Source organism: Danio rerio, chromosome 15, assembly GCF_052040795.2.
Source record: "Danio rerio strain M-AB ecotype USA chromosome 15, GRCz13ab, whole genome shotgun sequence".
In the NCBI taxonomy this organism is placed as follows: domain Eukaryota; kingdom Metazoa; phylum Chordata; class Actinopteri; order Cypriniformes; family Danionidae; genus Danio; species Danio rerio.
In genome coordinates this window covers 48424631-48452500 of record NC_141035.1, presented here as the reverse complement: position 1 = coordinate 48452500, position 27870 = coordinate 48424631, and the positions used below count along the sequence as shown (strand labels likewise).

At 38.7% G+C, this 27870-nt stretch overlaps 2 protein-coding genes and 2 long non-coding RNA genes across 11 annotated transcripts in view; 3 read left to right on the top strand and 1 right to left on the bottom strand.

Annotated features, from left to right (window-relative positions):
• Positions 1–523, bottom strand: part of parlb (presenilin associated, rhomboid-like b) — a 20861-nt gene extending 20338 nt beyond the window's left edge. For all 8 annotated transcript variants that reach the window (XR_015509933.1, XR_015509935.2, XR_015509932.1 and 5 more), the window contains exon 1: positions 430–523. Coding sequence is in view for 1 of the 8 variants with exons in the window: in XM_087284765.1 (XP_087140891.1) it covers positions 430–506 (77 nt within the window). In the remaining 7 variants the exon portion in view is untranslated. The remainder of the gene's footprint in view (positions 1–429) is intronic.
• A 4464-nt stretch (positions 524–4987) lies between these two features.
• On the top strand, positions 4988–19944 carry unm_sa32065 (un-named sa32065). The gene is made up of 2 exons (XM_087284737.1): positions 4988–5245; positions 16203–19944. The coding sequence occupies exons 1-2, from the start codon at positions 5011–5013 to the stop codon at positions 17465–17467; spliced, it is 1500 nt and encodes a 499-aa protein (XP_087140863.1). The 5' UTR covers positions 4988–5010; the 3' UTR covers positions 17468–19944.
• Positions 7663–10857, top strand: LOC147840721 (uncharacterized). The gene is made up of 3 exons (XR_015510038.2): positions 7663–8529; positions 9190–9362; positions 9431–10857. It is a non-coding gene; the product is annotated as an uncharacterized LOC147840721 (long non-coding RNA).
• Positions 19945–20630: 686 nt separating the features above from the next.
• On the top strand, positions 20631–22936 carry LOC147833779 (uncharacterized). Its single transcript, XR_015510007.1, has 2 exons — positions 20631–21115; positions 21188–22936. It is a non-coding gene; the product is annotated as an uncharacterized LOC147833779 (long non-coding RNA).
• Positions 22937–27870: the final 4934 nt, after the last annotated feature.

The window sequence follows — 27870 nt, the reverse complement described above, 5'->3', positions numbered from 1 at the left end:
AAAATGATCTCAAATTGTCAATATTATCGCTTATTACAACAATTTCTGGAACAAATATGTCGCACAACAAACAATTCATTATCCTGACAGGCCTACACACACCTAATAAATCCTGTTAAACCAAAAAACTAATAATTTTCACTTTTATTGAACATTTAATGAATAATTAAATAAATAACGGAGTGTTTAATTTAACTGAAAGACACGAGGTCATTTAAACAGAACCAACACGCCGTGATACAGCGTCCATCATACATAAACCTTATGGTAATGCAACATTTATTATGAAATATTATGAAACAACAGTAGTTTCAGCTCAGTGTTGAGTGCTGATGTGATTAAAGCCACTCAATCTGAACGTCAGAGGAGGATTCGCTCGGCGTGTAAGTTAGACAATGTGTATGAGAGAGAAGTGTGTATGTGTGTTACCTGCTCCTCAGAGAGTGTGTGTGAATAAAGTCCTCTGAAGCCCACCTGAACAACACTAAACCCCTCACCGCCATCATAACTGCGACCCTCTGATGCCTTGCATAAAACTGCGCTTTCCGCTTCCGGCTCACAGCGCGCCACAGCGGCTCCTGTTGGAGGAGAACAGTCACTGACGCGCGCTCGGAAAATGCCAAAACATTTATTTATTTATTTATTTATTTATTTACTCATTTATTTATTTATTTATTTCTCCATTTATTTATTTATCAATTTATTTATCAATTTATTTATGTATGTATGTATTTATTTATTTATTTTCTTTTCGGTTTAGTCCCTTTAATTATCTGGGGTCACCACAGTGGAATGAACCACCAACTTATCCAGCATATGTTTTACGCAGCAGATTCAATTCAATTCAATTCAATTCAGCTTTATTTGTATAGCGCTTTTACAATGTATATTGTGTCAAAGCAGCTTCATATAAATGGTCATAGTAACTGGATAAGGGTAGTTCAGATGTCCTTCCAGCTGCAACCCATCACTGGGCAACTGATTTATTTATTTATTTACTCATTTATTTATTTATTTATTCGTTCATTTATTTATTTATTTATTTATTGCAAATTGTAATTAAATTAAATTAAATTAAATTAAATTAAATTAAATTAAATTAAATTAAACTGAGCAAAGATCAATACAAAAGATAAAAAAGCCAATGAAACCCTTATAATATTAGACAGCAATCTAGCTTTTGAAAACCATACATCCCATGTCAAAAAAACTGCCTTCTTTCATCTGAGAAATATTGTTAAATTACGAAATATGCCATCCATCTCAGATGCAGAAAAGCTCATCCATGCTTTTATGACTTCGAGACTGGATTACTGTAATGCTCTATTTGCTGGCTGCCCAGCATCCTCTATTAAGAAACTTCAATTAGTACAAAATGCAGCAGCCAGAGTTCTGACCAGGTCTAGAAAATATGATCATATAACCCCAATTTTATCCTCCTTACACTGGCTGCCTGTTAAGTTTTGTATTGAATTTAAAATATTACTTCTCACCTATAAAGCTCTAAATAATCTAGCTCCTGTTTATCTAACCAACCTTCTGTCTCGCTACAATCCAACTCGCTCTTTAAGATCTCAAAACACAGGGCTTCTGGTAGTACCTAGATTAGCAAAATCAAGTAAAGGAGGTCGAGCCTTCTCTTTCATGGCTCCTAAACTCTGGAATAGCCTTCCTGATAATGTCTGAGGCTCAGATGCACTCTCCCAGTTCAAAACTAGATTAAAGACCTATCTGTTTAGTAAAGCATACACTCAATGCATCACTTAGCGGGTTTCCACACAAGTTTCTGCATCTTGTTTATATACAGTACACTATGAACAGCAGCTACGCTAATTATTCTCTTTATTCTCTATTTGGGATACTCATCCTGAGGTCCAGCGACGAGATAATCCCAAGGTGTCCATATCTGGGACCAGGCCGTATCCTGAGCTGCTGCTGCGCTGGTCATGAAGGAGTGGAGAGCATGAGACTGATTCCAGTGACACTCCAGGGACAGACGAGTCTTCGCTGAGGCCAGCTTCCAGCCTCCACCGCTGAGACTTTTGGCCGGCGGAGAAATTAAAATGGTCGTGCCCAGCTGAGTCTGGTTCTCTCAAGGTTTTTTTTCTTCACTCTCCTTTGGTTGAAGTTTTTTTCCCTCTCCGCTGTCGCCACTGGCTTGCATGGTTCAGGATCTGTAGAGCTGCGCATCGATGAATTTGCTCTTCAGTGTTTGGACTCTCAGTAATGATTAAACCACACTAAACTGAGCTAAACTGAACTAAACTTAAACACTGAAAACTGTACTACCCTGATCCAGTTACTATGACCATTTATGTGAAGCTGCTTTGACACAATCTACATTGTAAAAGCGCTACACAAATAAAGCTGAATTTAATTGAATTGAATTAAAATTGAACTCTTTGGAGTGAATGCCAGGCGTTACGTTTGGAGAAAAGCAGGCAGCGCTCATCACCAGGCTAATAGTATCCCTATAGTGAAGCATGGTGGTGGCAGCATCATGCTGTGGGGATGTTCTTCAGCAGCAGGAACTGGACGACTAGTCAGGATAGAGGGAAAGATGAATGCAGCAATGTACAGAGACATCCTGAATGAAGACCTGCTGCAGAGTGCTCTTGACCTCAGACTGGTGAGATGGTTCATCTTCCAGCAGGACAATGAGCCAAAGCACACCGCCAAAATATCAATGGAGTGGCTGAACAACAACTCTGTGAATGTCCTTGAGTGGCCCAGCCAGAGCCCAGACCTAAATCCTATTGAACATCTCTGGAAAGATCTGAAAATGGCCGTCGCTTCCCATCCAACCTGATAGAGCTTGACAGGTACCGCAAAGAGGAATGGGCAAAAATTCCCAAAGACAGGTGTGCAGAGCTTGTGGCATCATATTCAAAAAGACTTGAGGCTGTAATCGCTGCCAAAGGTGCATCAACAAAGTGTTGAGCAAAGGTTGTAAACACTGATGTCTGATCTGTTTTTTCAGCTTTTTTATCCCTAAAAAATTTGCAACAATTTAAAAAACTCTTTTTCCACATTGTCATTATGGGGCATTGTGTGGTGAATTTTGAGAAAATCAATGAATTGACTCCATTTTGGAATAAGGCTGTAACATAAACAAATGTGGAAAAACTGAAGCGCTATCAATACTTTCAGGATGCACTGTATATTTACTATTAAGTGACTATAACGTTTTAATCATTTTTAAGAGGTTAAGTGAATTTAAAATGGTATCAAATTATGGCAGGTAATTGTTAACATTACTTTGATTAAGAATAAATTTACGATTTAAGGCTGATTTATGCTTCTGCGTCAAATGCCGGCGTATGCTACGGCGCTGACGCATAGCCCTTCGCCGTGGCCATCGGCGTCACTGACATGCACCTCTCAAAAATTGTAACTACACGTCGCAACGACGCGTAGCGCAAGCTCTGTGATTGGTCGGCTTGCTAGCGCTGACGAGTCTGGGCGGGACCGAGAGCCGCGTGAATGGCGCGAGCGATTGTTTACAAGTGTGGAGTCCCGTGAAGAAGCTCCGGATGGAAAGTTTTGTTCTGTGTTTACCTCATGGTTAAAGTTGTTGCACGTTCGCCGGTTCCTGCCTTAAAATAAGCGAGTTTGAGCCACTTGTACATCCCGGAAGTGTTCAGGAAAAGCAAAACAGCAGTGAAGAAACTCGTCACAGAGGAACATTAACACCTCACTGCCAACTACCAACAGAGACAGCGCGCAGAAGTATAAATGCATAGCCACGCGCGTTGCATGCGCCGTGGGTTACGCCGGTCACTTGACGCAGAAGTATAAATCAGGCTTTAGCCTGAGAGTTAAAGCTGATTTATATTTCTGCGTCAAACGCCGGCGTATGCTACGGCGCTGACGCATAGCCCTTCTCCATGGCCGTCGGCGTCGCTGACGTGCACCTCTCAAAAATTGTAACTACATGTCGCAACGACGCATAGCGCAAGCTCTGTGATTGGTCGGCTTGGTAGCGCTGACGAGTCTGGGCGGGACCGAGAGCCCCGCGAATGGCGCGAGCCCAATGGAGCGATTGTTTACAAGTGTGGAGTCCCGTGAAGGAGCTCCGGATGGAAAGTTTTGTTTTGTGTTCACCTCATAGTTCAAGTTTTTGCACGTCCGCCGGTTCCTGCCTCAGTATGAGCGAGTTTGAGTCACTTGTACATCCCGGAAGTGTTCAGGAAAAGCAAAACAGAAGCGAAGAAACTCGACACAGAGGAACATTTACACCTCACTGCCAACTAGCGTTTCGGAAGTGTTAATGCAGACCAACAGAGACAGCAGCAGAAGTATAAATGCACAGCTGCACGCATTGCCTGCGCCGTGAGTTACGCCGGTCACTTGACGCAGAAGTATAAACCAGGCTTTAACCTGCCCTGGACCAGGCTAGTTTCTCAGCATAAGAATCAGCCCTTACCAGATTTACCAGAATAGGTCTGGCTTTTTCTCTAAGCTTGGTTTATGGAACAGGACCCTGGTGGACATGCAAGCTGAGACTGCATACAATATTTTTTTTTTTGCGTGTACGCCAAACCCTGCCCCTAACCCTACCCCTCAGGGTGACGTCACCAGCTCTATTGAATGCATTTGTCTGAGATCTAGAGGAAGTCTACACTGCAGCCAGATAGTATTAGACTCACACTATAATTAGCTGTTACTCCAACTCCATAGAACTCCAAATAAAAACCAGAGACTATGCACAGTCCTATCTAAAGTGTTTAAGGTGTCAAATGATGAACAGTAAAAATGACAAACTGTACCTCTTCCCATGAGGCAAAAACAGCCCCCAACAGAAAATGAGGGAGAATAAAATTAAATCTGATGCTGCACAAAAACTAACAATGCATCATCCAATGTTGTTCACTTAACTAGTCTCTCTCTCTCTCTCTCTCTCTCTCTCTCTCTCTCTCTCTCTCTCTCTCTCTCTCTTTTTTTTTTTTTCTCTCTGCGCGTGCGTGTGTGTGCGCGCGCGCGCTTCAGCTCCACCGACTCCTCGCGAACATGGCGGCGCCTGCGCTCTCCAGCCGGGCTGCTTCAGCTGGAAACAGCCCCACCGCCACCCCGAGCAGCTCCAAACCTGTCCCGCAGGCTCCCGAGTTGGACTTTAGGTCCGGGACGCGGATAGAGGAGCTCAACCGGCTGATCGGAGAGTTCAGCAAGCACGAGCAGCGCGAGTACGACGACCAGCGCGCGCTCGAGATCCACACGGCCAAGGACTTCATCTTCTCCATGCTCGGTGAGAAAGAGCTCCTATTCCTCAATGCATGCCCCCAAACCACAAAACCAGCCTTTATTTACATGCATATGGAAGGAGGAGAGAAATGTGGGTTGTTTTGCTGGTGTGTGTCCTTTGTGAAGCGCTTCAGTGTGTGTTTATGAGGATGACGACGGTGATGATGGGTGTGTTTCAGATGCAACACCTTTAAATCACGAATCACTGTTGTTCATGTGTGACCCTAGACCACAAAACCAGTCATAAGAGTGAAATTGAGATTTATACATGAGAGAAAAGCTGAATAAATACGCTTTCCTTTAATGTTTGGTTTGCTAGGGTACTATTTAGTTGATATGCAACTATTTGTAAATCTGAAATATCTAAGGGTTAAAAAAATCTGATTGAAAGTGCTTAACTATGCACATTACTTATCAAAAATGTAGTTTTGATATATTTACAGTTACAAATGTACAAAATATCTCCAGGGAACATGATCTTTGCTTAATATTCTAATGATTTTTGGCTTAAAAAAGAAATCAGTAATTCTGACCCACAGGCTACAATGGATTTTTGGCTATTCCCAAACATGAGGCAAAATAAGGCTCATTGTTTAATAACCAACATGGATTGCTTACTTTTCTAATTATTATTTTCTATGTAAATAGTGCTAAATATGTATATTTTAAATGTCAAAATGTAGCATTGTACGTTGAACAGACTAAACAGCAAGTCTTTCATCACAGAAATTATTCACCTCCTTTTATAAACATTAGCTGTCGGCTGTTTTTTTTTATCCTCAGGCTATGCTTTTTTTCAATAGGCATGACACTGACCTCTTTAAAGTCTGCATGAAATCAAAATGCAGTCTTAAGGTTTAAAATTTATCTGTCCCAAGTTAATCCACTGGAAAAAAACTGTTTTGGTTATCTTTAGTCAAAATCTGGCCATTTGCTTCTGCTCTGTAGTGGCAGTCCTTCTCTGATTGGGTGAAATATGCTTAGCCACGCCCCTTAGCGACTTTTGTTCTCATTAAACTATTTATTTAGGAATAAATGTACAATTTATGCCCATGTGAAAAGATTCTTTTCCCAGTGATGGGTTGCGGCTGGAAGGGCATCCGCTGCATAAAAACGTGCTGGATAAGTTAGCGGTTCATTCCGCTGTGGCGACCCCAGATTAATAAAGGGATTAAGCCGACAAGAAAATGAATAAATGAATGGATGAAAAGATTCTATAGTCATTTATAGTAAATATTTTAAAGTTTTTGTATCATAATAAAGTGTATTATAATGTATATTTACAAATCTTTTTAAACAACAACGTACTGTATTATTATGCAAAATAATGCTAATAACTATAGTGAACTGATAGAATGTTATATATATATATAATATTTGTTTATATTACTAGAGTTGTTGAGTTACCATAGCAACTATATAATCACCACAACAGATCAATTACTAAAGTGGTTGTGTTGCCATAGCAACTGTAGAATCACCACAACAGATCAATTACTATTGTGGTTGTGTTGCTATAACAACTGTAGAATCACCATAACAGATTGATTACTATAGTGGTTGTGTTACCATAGCAACTGTAGAATCACCACAACAGATCAATTACTATTGTGGTTGTTTTGCTATAGCAACTGTAGAATCACCACAACAGATCAATTACTATAGTGGTTGTGTTGCCATAGCAACTGTAGAATCACCACAACAGATCAAATACTATAGTGGTTGTGTTACCATAGCAACTGTAGAATCACCGAAACAGATCAATTACTAGAGTGGATGTGTTGCCATAGCAACTGTAGAATCTCCACAACAGATCAATTACTATAGTGGTTGTGTTGCCATAGCAACTGTAGAATCTCCACAACAGATCAATTACTATAGTGGTTGTGTTGCCATAGCAATTGTAGAATCACCGAAACAGATCAATTACTATAGTGGATGTGTTGCCATAGCAACTGTAGAATATCCACAACAGATCAATTACTATAGTGGTTGTGTTGCCATAGCAACTGTAGAATCTCCACAACAGATCAATTACTATAGTGGTTGTGTTGCCATAGCAACTGTAGAATCACCACAACAGATCAATTACTATTGTGGTTGTGTTACTATAGCAACTGTAGAATCATCTCAACAGATCAAATACTATAGTGGTTGTGTTGCCATAGCAACTGTAGAATCATCTCAACAGATCAAATACTATAGTGGTTGTGTTGCCATAGCAATTGTAGAATCACCACAACAGATCAATTACTATAGTGGATGTGTTGCCATAGCAACTGTAAAATCACCACAACAGATCAATTACTATAGTGGATGTGTTCCATAGCAACTGTAGAATCACCACAGCAGATGAATTACTATAGTGGTTGTGTTGCCATAGCAATTGTAGAATCACCACAACAGATCAATTACTATTGTGGTTGTGTTGCTATAGCAACTATAGAATCACCACAACAGATCAATTACTATAGTGGTTGTGTTACTATAGCAACTGTAGAATCATCTCAACAGATCAATTACTATAGTGGATGTGTTGCCATAGCAACTGTAGAATCACCACAACAGATTAAATTCAAGTACTTTACTACGAATGTGGTTTAAAACACTACAGTATTTTTCATATGAATGTATTTAAATTAGTGTATAAACAGTGGATTGCACACTTTTATCATAAAATAATAAACAATATCATGCATATTTGGAAGTCACACATAGATGGCATTGAAATAATAGGCCTCTTTTAATAAGTGGTGTTAAATTAGTTTTTAAATGGTGGCCATCATGTCTTAGTTAAACCATCAATGCTGAGTTTATATCTGAGCTGAATTCTCAGAGACAGTGAGCAGAAGTGATGCATCACGATTAACCATGAAGCAGAAGAGCTGAACATCAGAGATCCGTCCAGACGCATGAGTTCAGGAGCAGAAAACGCGTCTGAGGCCCAGAGCAATGCAGTCAAGCAGAGCTGTGTGTTTACTCAGCCGTACACTCACACACACTGTGCTGGAGAGTGGATCAAATCAGCACTGACATTATTTGCTTTCTGAAGTCACATTATGAGGATGAAAAGAGCCTCATTCACTGAGGCACACAGAGCTGGGTAGTAAGGGCTGAACAATATACACTCACCAGCCACTTTATTAGGTACACCTTAGTAGTACTGTGTTGAGCCCCTCTTTGCCTTCTAACTGTAATCCAAAAGTAGTCAGATTAATCAGGAGTAATCAGAATAAATTTTAGCTCAAAAGTAATCTAACTGTAATCCAAAAGTAGTCAGATTGATCAGTAGTCAGAATAAGGGTTGGAGCAAAAGTAATCTAACTGCAATCCAAAAGTAGTCAGATTGATAAGGAGTAGTCAGAATAAGGGTTGGAGCAAAAGTAATCTAACTGTAATCCAAAAGTAGTCAGATTGATCAGGAGTAGTGAGAATAAGGGTTAGAGCAAAAGTAATCTAACTGTAATCCAAAAGTAGTCAGATTGATCAGTAGTCAGAATAAGGGTTGGAGCAAAAGTAATCTAACTGTAATCCAAAAGTAGTCAGATTGATCAGTAGTCAGAATAAGGGTTGGAGCAAAAGTAATCTAACTGTAATCCAAAAGTAGTCAGATTGATCAGTAGTCAGAATAAGGGTTGGAGCAAAAGTAATCTAACTGTAATCCAAAAGTAGTCAGATTGATCAGGAGTAGTGAGAATAAGGGTTGGAGCAAAAGTAATCTAACTGTAATCCAAAAGTAGTCAGATTGATCAGTAGTCAGAATAAGGGTTGGAGCAAAAGTAATCTAACTGTAATCCAAAAGTAGTCAGATTGATCAGTAGTCAGAATAAGGGTTGGAGCAAAAGTAATCTAACTTTAATCCAAATGTAGTCAGATTGATCAGTAGTCAGAATAAGGGTTGGAGCAAAAGTAATCTAACTGTAATCCAAAAGTAGTCAGATTGATCAGTAGTCAGAATAAGGGTTGGAGCAAAAGTAATCTAACTGTAATCCAAAAGTAGTCAGATTGATCAGGAGTAGTCAGAATAAGGGTTGGAGCAAAAGTAATCTAACTGTAATCCAAAAGTAGTCAGATTAATCAGGAGTTGTCAGAATAAGGTTTGGCGCAAAGGTAATCTAAATGTAATCCAAAAGTAGTCAGATTAATCATTAGTAGTCAGAATAAGGTTTGGCGCAAAAGTAATCTAAAGGTTATCCAATAGTAGTGAGATTAATCAGTAGTAGACACAATAAGGGTTAGCGCAAAAATAATCTTAACTGTAATCCAAAAGTAGTCAGATTAATTCGTAGTAGTTGGAATAAATTTTAACAGAAAAGTAATCTAAATGTAATCCAAAAGTTGTCAGATTAATCAGTAGCAGTCAGAATAAGAGTTAGCACAAAAGTAATCTAAATGTAATCCAAAAGTAGTCAGAATAAGGTTTGGCGCAAAAGTAATCTAAATGTTATCCAATAGTAGTGAGATTAATCAGTAGTATTCACAATAAGGGTTAGCGCAAAAGTAATCTTAACTGTAATCCAAAATTATTCAGATTAATTCGTAGTAGTTGGAATAAGTTTTAGCACAAAAGTAATCTAAATGTAATCCAAAAGTAGTCAGATTGATCGGTAGTAGTCAGAAAAAGGTTTAGCACAAAAGTATTCTAAATGTAATCCAAAAGTAGTCAGAATAAGGTTTGGCGCAAAAGTAATCTAAATGTTATCATATAGTAGTGAGATTAATCAGTAGTTGTCACAATAAGGGTTAGCGCAAAAGTAATCTTAACTGTAATCCAAAATTAGTCAGATTAATTTGTAGTAGTCGGAATAAATTTTAACAGAAAAGTAATCTAAATGTTATCCAAAAGTTGTCAGATTAATCAGTAGCAGTCAGAATACGAGTTAGCACAAAAGTAATCTAAATGTAATCCAAAAGTACTCCTGTTACATTGGCATAAATGTGTTATCTAAGAGGTTGCATGACTGATTTTGTCATGTAATTTGTAATCTGTAACTGATAACAATTTTTAAGTAATCTACCCATCTTCTGGTTGCACGTTAAGATAAATTTTTTGTTCTTCTTGGCATCTGGAAACACGATTGAATTAGTTTGTTCTGATTGTGGCCTTGAAGATGCATGTTGAACTTTCTGTGGCCTCACTGGAGGAGTGAAAACACACACGCACACAAACACACAGTTGTTTTGGTTTTTCTGGAAGTCTTGAGGAGCTTCTGCTGGTGGCAGATGGTAATACCCAAGAGACTCTGGTTGATTAATCAGTAGGAGTCAGAATAAGGATTGGTGCAAAAGTAATCTAACTGTAATCCAAAAGTAGCCAGATTAATCAGTAGTAGTCTGAATAATTTTTAGCACAAAAGTAATCTAACTGTAATCCAAAAGTAATCAGATTAATCTGTAGTAGTCAGAATGAGGTTTAGCGTAATCTAAAAGTAAATCAGAAAAGTAATCTAAATGTAATCCAAAAGTAGTCAGAATAATCTGTAGTAGTCGACATAAATTTTAGCACAAAATTAATCTAAATGTAATCCAAAAGTAATCAGATTAATCGGGAGTAATCGGAATAAATTTTAGTACAATAGTAATCTAAATGTAATCTAAAAGTTGTCAGATTAATCAGTAGCAGTCAGAATAAGAGTTAGCACAAAAGTAATCTAAATGTAATCTAAAAGTTGTCAGATTAATCAGTAGCAGTCAGAAAAAGAGTTAGCACAAAAGTAATCTAAATGTAATCCAAAAGTACTCCTGTTACATTGGCATAAATGTGTTATCTAAGAGGTTGCATGACTGATTTTGTCATGTAATTTGTAATCTGTAACTGATTACAATTTTTAAGTTATCTACCCATCTTCTGGGTGCACGTTAAGATAAATTTTTTGTTCTTCTTGGCATCTGGAAACACGATTGAATTAGTTTGTTCTGATTGTGGCCTTGAAGATGCATGTTGAACTTTCTGTGGCCTCACTGGAGGAGTGAAAACAAACACACACACAAACACACAGTTGTTTTGGTTTTTCTGGAAGTCTTGAGGAGCTTCTGCTGGTGGCAGATGGTAATACCCAAGAGACTCTGGTTGATTAATCAGTAGGAGTCAGAATAAGGATTGGTGCAAAAGTAATCTAACTGTAATCCAAAAGTAGCCAGATTAATCAGTAGTAGTCTGAATAATTTTTAGCACAAAAGTAATCTAACTGTAATCCAAAAGTAATCAGATTAATCTGTAGTAGTCAGAATGAGGTTTAGCGTAATCTAAAAGTAAATCAGAAAAGTAATCTAAATGTAATCCAAAAGTAGTCAGAATAATCTGTAGTAGTCGACATAAATTTTAGCACAAAATTAATCTAAATGTAATCCAAAAGTAATCAGATTAATCGGGAGTAATCGGAATAAATTTTAGTACAATAGTAATCTAAATGTAATCTAAAAGTTGTCAGATTAATCAGTAGCAGTCAGAATAAGAGTTAGCACAAAAGTAATCTAAATGTAATCTAAAAGTTGTCAGATTAATCAGTAGCAGTCAGAAAAAGAGTTAGCACAAAAGTAATCTAAATGTAATCCAAAAGTACTCCTGTTACATTGGCATAAATGTGTTATCTAAGAGGTTGCATGACTGATTTTGTCATGTAATTTGTAATCTGTAACTGATTACAATTTTTAAGTTATCTACCCATCTTCTGGGTGCACGTTAAGATAAATTTTTTGTTCTTCTTGGCATCTGGAAACACGATTGAATTAGTTTGTTCTGATTGTGGCCTTGAAGATGCATGTTGAACTTTCTGTGGCCTCACTGGAGGAGTGAAAACAAACACACACACAAACACACAGTTGTTTTGGTTTTTCTGGAAGTCTTGAGGAGCTTCTGCTGGTGGCAGATGGTAATACCCAAGAGACTCTGGTTGATTAATCAGTAGGAGTCAGAATAAGGATTGGTGCAAAAGTAATCTAACTGTAATCCAAAAGTAGCCAGATTAATCAGTAGTAGTCTGAAAATTTTTTAGCACAAAAGTAATCTAACTGTAATCCAAAAGTAATCAGATTAATCAGTAGTAGTCAGAATAAGGTTTAGCGTAATCTAAAAGTAAATCAGAAAAGTAATCTAAATGTAATCCAAAAGTAGTCAGAATAATCTGTAGTAGTCGACATAAATTTTAGCACAAAATTAATCTAAATGTAATCCAAAAGTAATCCGATTAATCAGGAGTAATCTGAATAAATTTTAGTACAATAGTAATCTAAATGTAATCTAAAAGTAGTCAGATTAATCAGTAGTAGTCAGAAAAAGGTTTGGTGCAAAAGTACTCCTGTTACATTGGCATAAATGTGTTATCTAAGAGGTTATATGACTGATTTTGTCATGTAATTTGTAATCTTTAACTGATAACAATTTTTAAGTAATCTACCCAGCTCTGGTTGCACAGTACGATTAGTTTTTCGTTCTTCTTGGCATCTGGAAACACGATTGAATTAGATTGTTCTGATTGTGGGCTTGAAGGTGCATTTCTGAATCTTGAACTTTCTGTGGCCTCACTGGAGCAGTGAAACACACACACACACACACACACACACACACACACACACACACACACACACACACACACACACACACACACACACACACACACACAGTTGTTTTGGTTTTTCTGGGAGTCTCTAGAGGAGCTTCTGCTGCTGGTGGCAGATTGCAATACCCATGAGGCTCTGGTTGGCGCATGCACACTAAATCTTGAGCCCGAGCTCAGGTGTGATGTCATCTCGCACTGCATGGGGATTATTTTCCGAACCCGCGTTCAGTTGGGAGTAGGGCTGCACAATATAGGAAAAATCTGACATTGCATTATTTAGTTTTTCTGCAATATATATTATGATATGAATACATTTTCTTCAGATGATTTGGGAAAAAATAATTAATTTAGATTAAACAAACAGTGATTTATGGGTTACCAGAGAGTCAACAGTATTCATATACAGTAATGTAATAATGTAAACAAAACACTGTACAATCTTCATTATTTTAATAATTCAGTACAATTATTCTGCAATAAAGTCACTTACGATATAGTGCCTGAATGCTTTACACTCTTGAAGTTCCTTTAAAACACATGTAAATGATAAAGTTTCACTCTGTTATGGTTATACTTTGCAAAATAACTCAATTGTTGATCAAATATAATCCCAACTTAACTTTGCATATCCTGCGATGTGACGCATTGAGATATCGTTACTGAACTGATATGTTGTGCAGCCCTAGTTGGGAGTGTTCATTGTGTTTGTGTTGGAATAGTTTTTATGGACACTATTGCATCTCTTCTGTTGCTCTTGTGGTTAAAGAGTAACCGTCATGTATATTGCTTTATTATGACATTTTGTCCTAACTCCCTTTAACACTGCAGCGGTCACGTCTTATCAGAATTACCTTAATTTCGAAATAACTCTCAGTAGGTATTTATGGCAAGATGACGTATATTGCTAACTATGTAGTTATGTGTAAAAAGTTTATCCCCAAAGAAGGTAATGTTTATTAACAAAAACAGAACTTCATTTTTAGTACTGCTTTTTTGTACAATTGCAAAAAAAAAAAAAAGATTAGGTAAATGGTTTAATAGCAAATCCAAATTATAAAAGTGGTGTTTTGTTTGTTTTTGCAAATAATTTGGCTCGAGACTTGAGAGTCTCGAGAGACTCGGGTCTCATTCACTTCCATTAATTTTTAGACGTTAAAAACAGCTTATGTTGCAAACTCTTAATATATTATTCTACTTGGTAGAGCTGCACAATTCTTTCTAAAATGAGAATCGCAATTCTTTTTTGCTTAAAATAAAGATCACGATTTTCTCACGATTCTGTAGATGTAAAATAAAGGTATGGTAAAAACAAACATATGGCACAACATCGATAATAATATTAAGTGTAGGTCTACTGGCTTCTATTAATAATTCTATTCTACTTATAATAATTCTGATGTTGAATTCTGATGTTTGAGATATATGCTTGCAATCCATCATATTAGACAAATTTATTCACTGGTAAAATCAGACATTTGCCATTATCAGATTATATTCAACAATATATAGGCTAGAGTAGTTATACTGACATTGTAAACATTTATTTTCATGCACAACTGTGGGTTCGCTATGAAAGAAAAAAACATATCAAATGCTTGTCGCAATCATAACTCTACAATGCGATTTGATCATTTAAATGAAGTGCACACTTTCAGTTTCATTTTGACTGCTAAGTGCTTGTTCATACTTCGCGCGCGGCTCCCAAACGATCACTCTGTGCCACAAACAGAATATTATTTACAACTGTATTACCTGTTACTCGCAACATATTTCCTGTTTCTATTCACTAAAGTAGACGCGCGTGCGTCTATCATTAAGTTGAGCGCGCGGGCCCTCTCTGTGATAACAGCTCACAGTCAGTAGCTCACGTCACGTGTGATTTATCGATCGCAAAAAAATCATTATATGAAGACAAAAATGACATTTTTAGATGATTTATACCTATAAATACTGTATGTAACTCATTCAACATCATTTGGAGGTGTCAATGTCACAGAGCAACGTGTGTGAAACAATGAAAAGACTCGTGCAGCCGCCTTTTCTTAGTATAGTATAGTGTTGGCGCCGATAGTCTAGTGCAGGGGTCACCAAACTTGTTCCTGGAGGTCCGGTGTCCAGCAGATTTTATCTCCAATGTTGATCAAACACACCTGAACAAGCTAATTAAGGTCTTACTAGGTATACTTAAAACCCCCAGACAGGTGTGTTGAGGCAAGTTGGAGCTAAACCCTGCAGGGCACCGGACCTCCAGGAATGAGATTGGTGACCCCTGGCCTAGTGGTCATTGCATCGACACAGCACTTAGGTGCTCAAGGTGACCCAACTTCGATTCCCAGTGTTGTAAAAAAATAAATGAGTGAAAAGAAGAGAAGAACCCAGTCCAGGAGACTCGAAACAAGCAGAATTCCTTTGTTGAGACTTGTTGGTTAATCTGCAGTCATACAGCGTCTTTAAGATGTCCATGTGTCTGCAAGAGCCTACTAGAGGTCCGCAGTCTGCAAGTTCTTTCACAAGTCTGTCACAAGTCTCACACAAGTCTGATTTAAGACAAAGATTTAATGTCTATATTGTGTTCTTAGGAGGAGGGGATATGGCTAAACAAAGCTTGCAAATTAAGAGTTGTGGTCGGCATGGTAAACTGCTTTTTCAGGTCTAATCTCATCATTTTCTGGAGACAGAAACCGCCTGACCATTTGATCGAAAAGAGAAAACAATAGACACCCCATGCTGTGAAACTAGCAATTTGCATTACTTTGGCTTAGCCTGTAATCAGAAAGACAAAAGGTTAATGTCCCTCCTAGCTGGGATGTTAATGAAATGATATAGTTAAAAACCAAAGAATATAACTTTTCAGTTATACGTAGATTATTGTTCATTTGAAATTAGATGATATAAATTTATATTTCCACACCAGCTCAAGTTTCTTTGCCAATTCTTCCCCTTTCTCTTTGCTTTGAGTGCATGACAGTGTGTGGCTGTGTGTGTGTGGTCATGTGATGTGCGTTTTCAGCGGACGGAGGGCTGTTTGGAAATGCTAGATGTGGATCATTTTTGTTCTAAAATGTCATTTTAACACAAAGATTTATTAATGTAAACGGGGCCAAAGTGTGTAGTTTTTGCGAGTGTGTTTGCAACGGGGCGCAGAATCGGCGATCCCTGATTAGCATCTTGTTGTTGTGGGTGATGTCATCGTCAGTCGGTCCAAACCTAGGTGGAACTAAAATATGCAAGACACTGGCCCTCTGGGACCAAGTTTAGGCACCCCTGATGTAAACGTAGTCAAGGTTGTCCTTTTGCAGAAAAGTAAAAAAGCTATTGTTTGCCTGTACAGTTTAACAGATAGAAACGAATAACGTAAGCCCAGCATTGTCTGTGCCTAATGTAGTAATCTCTCATTTTCAGGCATGGTGCAGAAGTTGGACCAGAAGCTTCCGGTTGCCAATGAGTACCTGCTGCTGTCGGGCGGGGTTCGGGAGGGAGTGGTGGACATGGATCTGGACGAGCTGACGGTGTACGCACGAGGAGCGGATTACGACATGGACTTCACACTGCTGGTTCCTGCGCTCAAACTCCATGACCGAAATCAGCCGGTCACGCTGGACATGCGACATTCAGCGCTCTGCCACTCGTGGCTCAGTCTGCGGCTTTTTGATGAAGGAACTATTAATAAGTGGAAAGACTGCTGTACAATGATTGACCATGCCAATGGCGCCACCAATTACTTTTTCTCACCAACACTGGTGGCCGATTGGTTCTACGAATCTATTAGTATGGTTCTGGCAGAGATCCAGAAGAAGCCACAGCGTGGCGTGCCGCGGGTTGAAAAAGTCGAGCGCAATGCTACTGTCATCTCGATAATCCTGGGCGTCGGAGGCAGTCGGATGTTGTATGATGTAGTTCCGGTTGTATCCTTCAAAGGTTGGCCTGCGGTCGCCCAAAGCTGGCTGATGGAAAACCATTTTTGGGATGGGAAAATTACAGAGGAGGAAGTCATTAGTGGGTTTTATTTACTACCTGCATGCTCGTCTACGGGCCAGAAGGAGAACGAATGGCGTTTGTCTTTCGCGCGCAGCGAAGTGCAGCTGAAGAAGTGCATATCTGCAAGTTTGATGCAGGCGTACCAAGCTTGTAAAGCTCTGATTATTAAGCTGTTATCTCGACCCAAAGCGATTAGCCCATATCACCTGCGCTCGCTCATGCTCTGGTCCTGCGATCGCCTGCCGCACACGTATTTGGCGCAGGAAGATTACGCTGCACACTTTTTGCTGGGTTTGATTGACGACTTGCAGCACTGCTTGGTGAATAAGACCTGCCCGAATTACTTCATCCCGCAATGCAACATGCTAGAGCATCTGAGTGATGACATGGCCATGCTGCATGCACGAAAGTTGTCGTCTGTACGCTCTGATCCTGCAGAACACTTGCGGAGCGCAATCGAGCATGCAAAAGCTGCGTCGCGGCTTACGGTTGAGCTTCAGTGGCGCAGCGGAAGCTCAAACCTGCCGTCTCCGCTGTCTGAAACAGGAGCTGATCAACAACCAGATGACCGACTTGCAAAGAAACTCCAGCAGCTGGTCACGGAGAATCCTGGGAAGTCCATTTCCGTCTTCATCAATCCAGACGATGTAACGCGACCTCACTTTCGCATAGATGATAAGTTCTTTTGAAGCCACGCCCCTTGATCTGATTGGGCGCTGACAGCAGAAGATGCCACATGAACTAATTTCCTCACTGGTCACTGGTAAACTCTTCTAAAGCAATGCCTCCTGATCTGATTGGGTGCAGATGGCAGAAGACCTCAAGTTCGAATTGATGAGAAGATTTTCTAAAGCCACACCCCCTGCTCCCATTGGTCGCTTACTGCAGCTGGCTTTACATGATTTTCCTTTTGCACCTTTGACAATTTTGGCCAAACTATCTAATTTGATTGGTTGCAGATCGCAGATGACAGGTTTGTCAGAGGCCACGCCCCCCTGCTATTATTGGGTAATGACTTTCGTATTGATAACCAATCATATTGAATCTATGCCCCCATTCTGATTGGGCGCCAACTGCAGACAACATTACATGTTATCAGGTTCACATCAAGGATGTTTTTTTTGAAGCCATGCCCCCTAATATGATTGGCCAGTGACTGCAGACAAATCATTATGAAGCCACGCCTCCAGATCTGAATAGACACTGACTGCAGACCACACCACATAACATCAGGTTCACATTGTTGACTTTCTCTAAAGCCACGCCCCCTGAAATGATTGTCTGCTGACTGCAGATGGTCTAACTTTCTCATTGATGATAAATCGTAGTTAAGCCACGCCTCCAGATCTGATTGGCCACTGACTGCAGACTTGCATCTTTTTTAGTATTATTTCTAAAGCCACACCCCTTTGATATAATTGGCTGCTGACTGTGAATTATTTCACTTTGTCATTATTACAAATTTTTTATGAAGCCCCACCCCCTGATCATACTGGGTGCTAGCTGTAGGCAAATAGTTTTGAAGCCACGCCTCCAGATCTGATTGGGCGCTGACTGTAGATGATGTCACATGATATCAGGTTCACATTATTGACATTTTTCTAAAGCCACACCCCCTGATTTGATTGGCCGCTGACTGCATATGGTCTGACTTTCTCATTGATGATGAAGCGTACTTAAGCCACACCTCCAGATCTGTTTGGCTGCTGACTGCAGACTCGCATCTTTTTTACATTAACCTGAAGCCCCACCCCTTTGATATAATTGGGTGCTGACTGCAGATAAATCATTCTGCAGTCATGTCTCCAGATCGGATTGGCCACTGACTGCAGACAACATGACATGATATCAGGTTTACATTGCTGACTTTCTTCTAAAGCCACACCCCCTGATCTGATTGGGCGCTGACTAGAGACAACATGACATGATATTAGGTTCACATCATTGACATTCTTCTAAAGCCACACCCCCTGATTTGATTAGCCGCTGACTGCAGACCAATCGTTTTGAAGTCAGACATTCAGATGTGATTTGGTGCTGACTGCAGACATCACATGATATCTGGTTCACATCGTTGACTTTCTTCTGAAGCCACGCCCCCTTGATATTATTGGCCGCTGACTGCAGGCCAATCGTTTTGAAGCCACACCTTCAGACCGAATAGGCCGATGACTGCAGACAACATCACATGATATCAGGTTGACATCGTTGACTTTCTTCTAAAGCCACGCCCCCTTGATATAATTGGCTGCCAACTGCAAACCAAATGTTTTGAAGCTACGTCTCCAGATCTGATTGGCTACTCACTGCATACAAAATCACATGATATCAGGTTACCATAATTGACTTTCCTTAAAAGTCACGCCCCCTTTATACGATTGGCCACTGACTGCAGATGAAATCGCTTTCTCATTGACAAATCGTTTAGAAGCCACACCCCCTGATTGGCCGATGACTGCCTTGTTGTTGTTCTTTGTGGTTTTAATGAGTTCTGGAAGCAGAAAGCCTTGTGTTTTGCACAGTGCTGGAGATGTTAAACACTTCAGACTTTCAATACGACGTTAAAAATGGACATGATCCTGTTTCACTGCTGCCCGTTAAAGTCGTGTCCACAAATCTGCTCCTCCCCATTATGGATGGGCAGCTTTTATAGGAAGGATATGGAGAGATTTATGGAAGGATGTGGGGGGGGGGGCGACGGTTTGTGCTCGGCTCATGGAAAACAGGATGCCCATAACTCCACTCAGAAGTGCAATTAGACAAGATGTGTTTATACGCTTTACTTGTAATTACACTGTAACATTATACTGTAAACACATTATTGTAGACACCAACACTAAACACACACACACACACACTTTAGTCTCACCAACTGCACAGGAGGACTCCAAAAATACACACAAACACACTCCCTGTGATGATGGATGTTTGCTTCTTTTAACACACAATCTGTTTGGGTGAAACTCATGAAAGCACGCCAGTGTAACATTTCATTATTTTAATTTCAGAAAGTATTATTTGAGGGTGTTTATGATTTATGTGTCATTTTTAATGTGTTTTTCATCATTTTTTACTCTTGATTTAATTAATTGTCATTACTGTAATACAGTGATTTAAAATATATAATTTATAAAATAAGCCAGAATTAAAGATGCATCAAATGAAATCATGCCATATACTTTGTGGGTCAAAATTATATATATATATTGACAATTAATATATATTAACACAGTAGAAACCAGAAGTTTACATAATCTCTCTAAAAAAAGGAACATAAGCATTTTTTAAAAATGTCTGATGGTAAATCATACTAAACGTTTACTATTTTAGGTCTGTTATAGGATTTCCTAAATGATTTACCTTTGCTAAATGCCAAAATAATGAGAGAATTTTTTATTAAAAGCTCCCACAAGCTTTTACAGCTCTGTCCACAAATTTTCCATAGGATTGAAATCAGGGCTTTGTGATGGCCACTCCAAAACATTCACTCTGTTGTCCTTAAAACACATTTGAACTAATTTGACAGTATGCTTAGCGTCATGGTCTGTTTAGAAAACCCATTTGTGGCCGAGTTTTAACAGGGTTTCTGCAGGGTCGTGAATTTCAAAGTCTAAATTTTAGGCCTTAAAATGTCTTAAAGCGGGAGCAGCTGCTGCAGGCTCCACTCAGTGTCCATAAGGTACAATCCAGTTTAACCACATCCAAAAGCTTCTAAAAGATGGTCTTGGATGGTGAAACGCATATAAATACACAACACAGACAGGGAATTTTATGAAAAATAACAACATTGCATTATAGCTTAAATAAACTTTATAAAGCAAAAACAACATGACGCACGTATGTTGAAATTCAAATATTTAACCCAACTGATTGAGTTATTAATAAATAATCAAATAAAGGTTAAAAATAACCCAACAAAGCAGCGAATATTTAACCCAACTGATTAAGTTATTAATAAAAAATCTAATAAAGGGTAAAAATAACCCAACAAAGCAGCAAATATTTAACCCAACTGATTGAGTTATTAATAAATAATCAAATAAAGGTTAAAAATAACCCAACAAAGCCCCAAATATTTAACCCAACTGATTGAGTTATTAATAAAAAATCTAATAAAGGGTAAAAATAACCCAACAAAGCAGCGAATATTAAACCCAACTGATTGAGTTATTAATAAATAATCAAATAAAGGTTAAAAATAACCCAACAAAGCAGCGAATATTAAACCCAACTGATTGAGTTATTAATAAATAATCAAATAAAGGTTAAAAATAACCCAACAAAGCAGCGAATATTAAACCCAACTGATTGAGTTATTAATAAATAATCAAATAAAGGTTAAAAATAACCCAACAAAGCAGCGAATACTTTACCCAACTGATTGAGTTTTTATAAATAATCAAATAAAGGTTAAAAATAACCCAACAAAGCAGCAAATATTTAACCCAACTGATTGAGTTATTAATAAAAAATCAAATAAAGGGTAAAAATAACCCAACAAAGCAGCAAATATTTAACCCAACTGATTGAGTTATTAATAAATAATCAAATAAAGGTTAAAAATAACCCAACAAAGCAGTGAATATGTTTAACTCAACCATTGGGTTAAATAACTAAATGTTTTTTAGAGTGTAGGGTTTGCTTGTTTTTACACAATATTAAAAATATTTTACCAAGAAATAAAATTTAACATATATTTCTTAAACTGTATTATTGTATTGTTAATTGTATTAAATTATAGTTTTGTTGTTGATGGGGCAAAAAAAAATTTAAGTCTAAAAATCTTAAGTCTAGAATGTAATTCATAATGGTCTTAAAAATGTCTTACAAAGTCTTAAATTGAACTCTGAAACCTGCAGATACCCTGTTTGATTTCCTGGCTGATGTCTTGAGATGTTGCTTCAGTATTTCTACATAATGTTCTTTCTTCATGATGTCATCTATGCTGTGAAGTGGACCAGTTCCCCCTGCAGCAAAACAGTCCCACAACATGATGCTGCCGCCTCCATACTTCACAGTTGGGATGTTGTTTCTAGGCTTGTAAGCTTTCCCCTTTGTCCTCCAAGTGTAACACTGGTCATTATGGACAAACAGTTCAACCTTAGTTCCATCAGAGCACAGGACATGTCTCCAATATTATTATTTTTCCAGTGTATTTTAGCTAATTGTAGTCTGACTTTGTCGTTGATTCTGGCTTGTTGATTTTCCCATTTGTCACACAAGGAAGCAGTGTGTTTGAGGTTTTCCTTAAATACTATTCTACAGTTGTGCCTCACATTAACTCAAATGTTGTCAATTAGCCAATCAGAAACTTCCAAATCCTTGACACCATCATCTGAGCTGTTTCAGAGACATGATAATCTTATTGTATGTAAACTTGACTTTCAAGAAACAATTTCTCAACAAATCTCTCTCTCATTATTCTGCTATTAAGCAGAACAGAAACACATTTGATAATCCTAACTTACCTAAGAGAAAAAGTTTAGACACTGACTTATTTTTAAATGGTATATATGATGACAGGCTTTTATGAGATTCACCCTATAAAATAAATCAAAGATTCTTTATTTGTTTGTGTTTCTATAAATATATGCTGCTAAACATGACGAGAGGTGCGTTGGATAACGTTTGTTTTTGTAATAATTTGAGTATTTTGATCATTATGTGATGTGCTTTGTAACTGTGTACATACTGCTGTAATTAACCCCACCCACTTTTCCCAGTTTGACCAATCCGATGGGCTGGTTATCAGCATCAACCAATCACGTGCACTCATTTAAATATCACATGCAGACCAAACGTGAATCTTCAAGCTCTACAGGGACCAATCGCAATGCCTTATCACTGATACACCAATGGGGTGTTTTATTCCGATTAAAGGGACCCTAAAGACTCTTTTACAAGCAGTCCTGCATTTCTCTTTATATCTGAATCAGGACATATCAGAAGTAAACAGAATATGTTGATTATTTTAGCTCTTGTCGTTAGACTGCTGTCCATGAGGATTGTATGTACGTGTCATTCTCTGTTTATGCTTGATAAATATGTGCCAGCGTGCAAAATAAGGACACCTTAAAATAACATATCTGCTCTGGATCAATGTTGCATTGCATTTTAAACTTTGTGTTTGGTAAATAAAGCTGTACAGATATGCAAAAGTGTGAGTGAGACCATATTTCTTTATTTCAGTGTAATATTGTTTAATAATTTTTGCTGTTTCTGAATTGAAATGGTTTGAATGACGCTGCTTTTATTTGATCAGTAATACGGTAAAGGTTAAATATTATTACAATTCAAAAGGGCTTTTTCATATGTAAAAACTTATAAAAATTCAATTAATTTCTGTGATTTAAAGCAAAATTTTCTCAGGTTTTTAGTGTCTTGTCACTTTAAAAGCAATGCATTTACTCTATCTCTTTAAAAGCAACAGGTTTACTCACTTTTGTAAGTTAAGTCAAATAATCGCTTCACAAGCAATGGGTTTAGATGGATGTTTGCTTTGGATGGATGAATGAATGGATAGACAGACGGATGAATGGATGGATGGATGGATGGATGGATGGATGAGTATATAGAAAAACAGATAAATAGATGGATGTTTGCTTGGATGGATGAATGGTAGAGACAAATGGAAGAATGAAAGAATAGATGGATAAACAGATCAATAGATGTTTTCTTTGGATTGATAAAAGGATGGATGGATGGATAGATAGATAGATAGATAGATAGATAGATAGATAGATAGATAGATAGATAGATAGATAGATAGATAGATAGATAGATAGATAGATAGATAGATAGATAGATAGATAGATGAATGGATGGATGGATAGTAGATATAGATGGATGAATAGATGGAGAAATCGAAGAATGGATGAATAGATGGATAAACGGATAAATATATGGATGTTTTCTTTGGATGGATAAAAGGATAGATAGATAGATAGATAGATAGATAGATAGATAGATAGATAGATAGATAGATAGATAGATAGATAGATAGATAGATAGATAGATAGATAGATAGATAGACGGATGGATAATAGATGGTGTGGTGAAACAGATAGATTTCGGTTTGGATGGACGAACAGACAGATGGACGGACGGATCGATGGATGGATAGATAGATTGATTGATGGATGGATAGTAGAGACAGATGGAGGAATGGATAGATAGAAACAGATAGATTGATGGATGTCACACAATCACACAATGTCAATAATGGATGGTCAGACAGACAGACAGACAGACAGACAGACAGATAGATAGATAGATAGATAGATAGATAGATAGATAGATAGATAGATAGATAGATAGACAGTCAAATAATCACTTTAAATTCACTCTAAAAGTAACTCTCAAGTCAAAGTTTTTTGGTGTATTTAAAGTATCCTTTAATGAGCAAATCATAAGTATATATATCACTACTACAGCAATTCCTGTAGTCAGGGAGCATCGTCAGGGATCATAGCCCACACACTGTCAGCTAAATGCTCTTTTGCTCCTGTAAAATCACTGACAAAACATTCGGATGGAGTTTTTTCCTGCAGGAGCTCAGTTTGAGAAGTGCTGCGACAGAGACTTTACAGATGTGCGAGTGTGTGTGTAAGAGAGCTGTAAGTGCTGAGGAGTTTATCGGGACAATAGAAAGCCAGGATGACGCTATAAACTGTGTGTGTGTGTGTGTGTGTGTGTGTGTGTGTGAATGCTGAGAGCTGTTGTTGTATCTTGCTGACCTGAGAAAGGTGGAGTTTCAGACTGTTTTGGATTGGCACACCTGCTTATTCAGTTTTGCTTATACAGCTGAAGACCAAAATAATCCCGCTCAGTTTTATATATGACGGTGTGAGTTTGTGCAGTCCACGCCAGGGTATTTTTATTTCTTGCCAACTCAGCACTTGTCTTCCCACCTGTGATTTGTGTGTGTGTGTGTATAAGAGAGAGAGCGAGAGATCTGATGATGTTAAAAAAACTAAATATATGCGGATCTGGGATGTAATGTATTATATGCAATCTGCAATATGTAATCAGATTTAAAAAACCAGGTACTTTTAATTAAAGTAAACCAATTTTTTACATTAGTTGTAATCAGATTACGATTACTTTTTAATGGGTTACATATTATCACTTTAAATTGCAATACATTCGTCTTATTTGTCTCTAGTTTGATGATATGTTTTTATTATAAACATGCATCTTATACATTTGCTTTAGTTTGATGTTTTTTATCGATAGTCTCATTTGTACTATTTGTAAAGTTCTTGTTTTCTAAATATATGTGTCTAAATGTAGTCCAGTAGTCAGATTAACTATTAATAGTCAACATAAGGGTTAGCAGAAAAGTAATGTAAATGTAATCCAGAAGTATTCAGATTAACCGTTAATAGTCAGAAAAAGGGTTAGCAAAATAGTAATCTAAATGTAATCCAAAAGTAACCAGATTAATCAGAATAAGAGTTAGCACACAAGTGCTAGGGTAAGGGTTAACACATAAGTGATCTAAATGTAGACCAAAAGTAGTCAGAATAACTTTTAACTGTCTGAAGAAGAGTTAGCAAAAAAGTTATCTAAATGTAATCCAAAAGTAGTCAGTATAAGAGTTAGCACAAAAGTAATCTAAATGTAATCCAAAAGTAGTCAGATTAATTAGGAGTAGTCAAAATAAGGGTTAGCACAAACTAATGTAAATGTAATCCAAAAGTAGTCAGAATAAGGGTAAGCACAAAGGTAATCTAAATATAACTGTGGCGAGGGGGCGTGGCCGAGAGCCGTGGGAACGGGGTGAGGCCACCGCGTGAGTGGATACACGTGCGGTGCGCACCTGCCTCGGATCCCATGGAAGGAGCTCTGGACCATAAAAGGAGAACCGACGCCGGTTTAAAATGATTTATTAATAATAATGACGGCAGCTCCTCACGGAGACTGCCATTTAAATCAAAACAAACGGACGGCAGCTCCTCGCGGAGACTGCCGTCAAACTGAAAGCAAAAGTAAAATAACATGCCCGGGCCCGGTCCTCTCTCGGCTTCCTCTGCCATCGGTCCTCCTTTTATGGTCCAGAGCTCCTTCCATGGGATCCGAGGCAGGTGCGCACCGCACGTGTATCCACTCACGCGGTGGCCTCACCCCGTTCCCACGGCTCTCGGCCACGCCCCCTCGCCACATACCCCCATCTCCCATCACAGGCCGGGGGCACCCCGTGGCTGTGCATACTCCGGGGGGGGGTTTGGCGCCACAGCACCCGCGAGACCTATATGAGACGGGCCGAGAGAAAAGGAGATGGAAAAAAAAAAGGAGGAAAGACAGAGTAGACCGAGAAAGGGGAGAGAGGAAAAAAAAAAAAAAAATTGGGGTTCGGTTCTCCAGACACGCTGCCACTCGGTCCTCTACCAGCTGAGAGATGCGACGACGTGCTGGGAGCCCTGTGGAGGAATCTATCCACCCGTCCGTCTTCTGGCGTCCGGCGGCGGTTCTCCTGGCTGGCTGGCGGCATTTCTGGTCTCCTGCTCCGCTCCCGCTTCGGTGGATGGATGCAGGCTCTGGCATCATGGCGGATCGCGGCGACTCCCCCGGGTTTTGTGGGATGGCTCCCTTCAGCTCTTTCCCTTCCGGTGGTGAGCCCCGCGTCCCCTGCTCCTCCCCATGCTGGGAGACGGCAGCAGGCAGATCCTTTCCTCGCCAGCCTCAGGCCGCCCCGGCACTCTGGGCAGACGAACGGGTTTCTCCCCCACTCGGGTTAACTCCCGAACACTCGCCCCCTCTCTCAGCGGCGAGGGCATCTGGACAACGCGTCCCTCTTTCTCCCGGGTTTCGGCACCACTGTAATGAAGTTTACGGCCCTTTGGCCGCCGGGAAGAAGGAGGCGGAGAACCGACGCCGGTTTAAAATGATTTATTAATAATAATGACGGCAGCTCCTCACGGAGACTGCCATTTAAATCAAAACAAACGGACGGCAGCTCCTCGCGGAGACTGCCGTCAAACTGAAAGCAAAAGTAAAATAACATGCCCGGGCCCGGTCCTCTCTCGGCTTCCTCTGCCATCGGTCCTCCTTTTATGGTCCAGAGCTCCTTCCATGGGATCCGAGGCAGGTGCGCACCGCACGTGTATCCACTCACGCGGTGGCCTCACCCCGTTCCCACGGCTCTCGGCCACGCCCCCTCGCCACAATAACCCAAAAGTAGTCAAATTAATCAGTAGTAGTTAGAATAAGAGTTGACACAAAAATAATCTGAATGTAACCCAAAGATAGTCAGATTAATAAGGGTTAAGGGTTAGCATAAAAGTAATCAGATTAATCAATATAAGGGTTGGCACAAAAGTAATCTAAATGTAATACAAAAGTAGTATGATTAATCAGAATAAGGGTTAGCACAAATTGATCTAAATGTAATTCAAAAGTAGTCAGAATAACCATTAATAGTCAGAATAAGTGTTAGCAAAAAAGTAATCTATATGTAATCTAAAAGTAGTCAGATTAATCAGAATAATGTTAAGCAGTAAAGTAATCTAAATGTAATTCAAAAGAAATCTGATTATTCTGAATAATGGTTAGCACAAAAGTAATGTAAATGTTATCTAAAAATATTCAAATTAATCAGAAAAGGGTTAGCACAAAAGTAATCTAAGTGTTATCTAAAAATATTCAAATTTATCAGAAAAGGGTTAGCACAAAAGTAATCTAAATGTAATCCAAAAGTAGTCAGATTAATCAGAATATAAGTTAGCAAAAAAGTAATCTAAATGTAATCCAAAAGTAGTCAGAATAATTGGTAGTAGTCAGAATAAGAGTTAACACAAAGTAAATGTATTCCAAAAAGTAGTCAGAATAGGAGCTAGTAAAAAGTAGTCTAAATTTAATTCAAAAGACGTCAGATTAATCAGTAGTAGTCAGAATAAGAGTTAGCTCAAAGTAATCTAAACATAATCCAAAATAGTTCAATTAATCAATAGAAGACAGAATAAGAGCTAGCACAAAGTAATCTTAATGCAATCCAAAAGTAGTCAGATTAATCAGTAGTCAGAATAAGAGTTAGCACGGAAGTAATCTAAATGTAATCCAGAAGTAGTCAGATTAACTACTAATAGTCAGA

What these genes read in the sequence shown, in the direction of transcription:
- unm_sa32065 (XM_087284737.1), top strand. Translation starts at nt 5,011, where the DNA reads ATGGCGGCGCCTGCGCTCTCCAGCCGGGCTGCTTCAGCTGGAAACAGC. An exon ending in CTTCATCTTCTCCATGCTCG is followed by an intron (nt 5,246 to 16,202) that starts GTGAGAAAGAGC and finishes TCTCATTTTCAG; the next exon opens with GCATGGTGCAGAAGTTGGAC.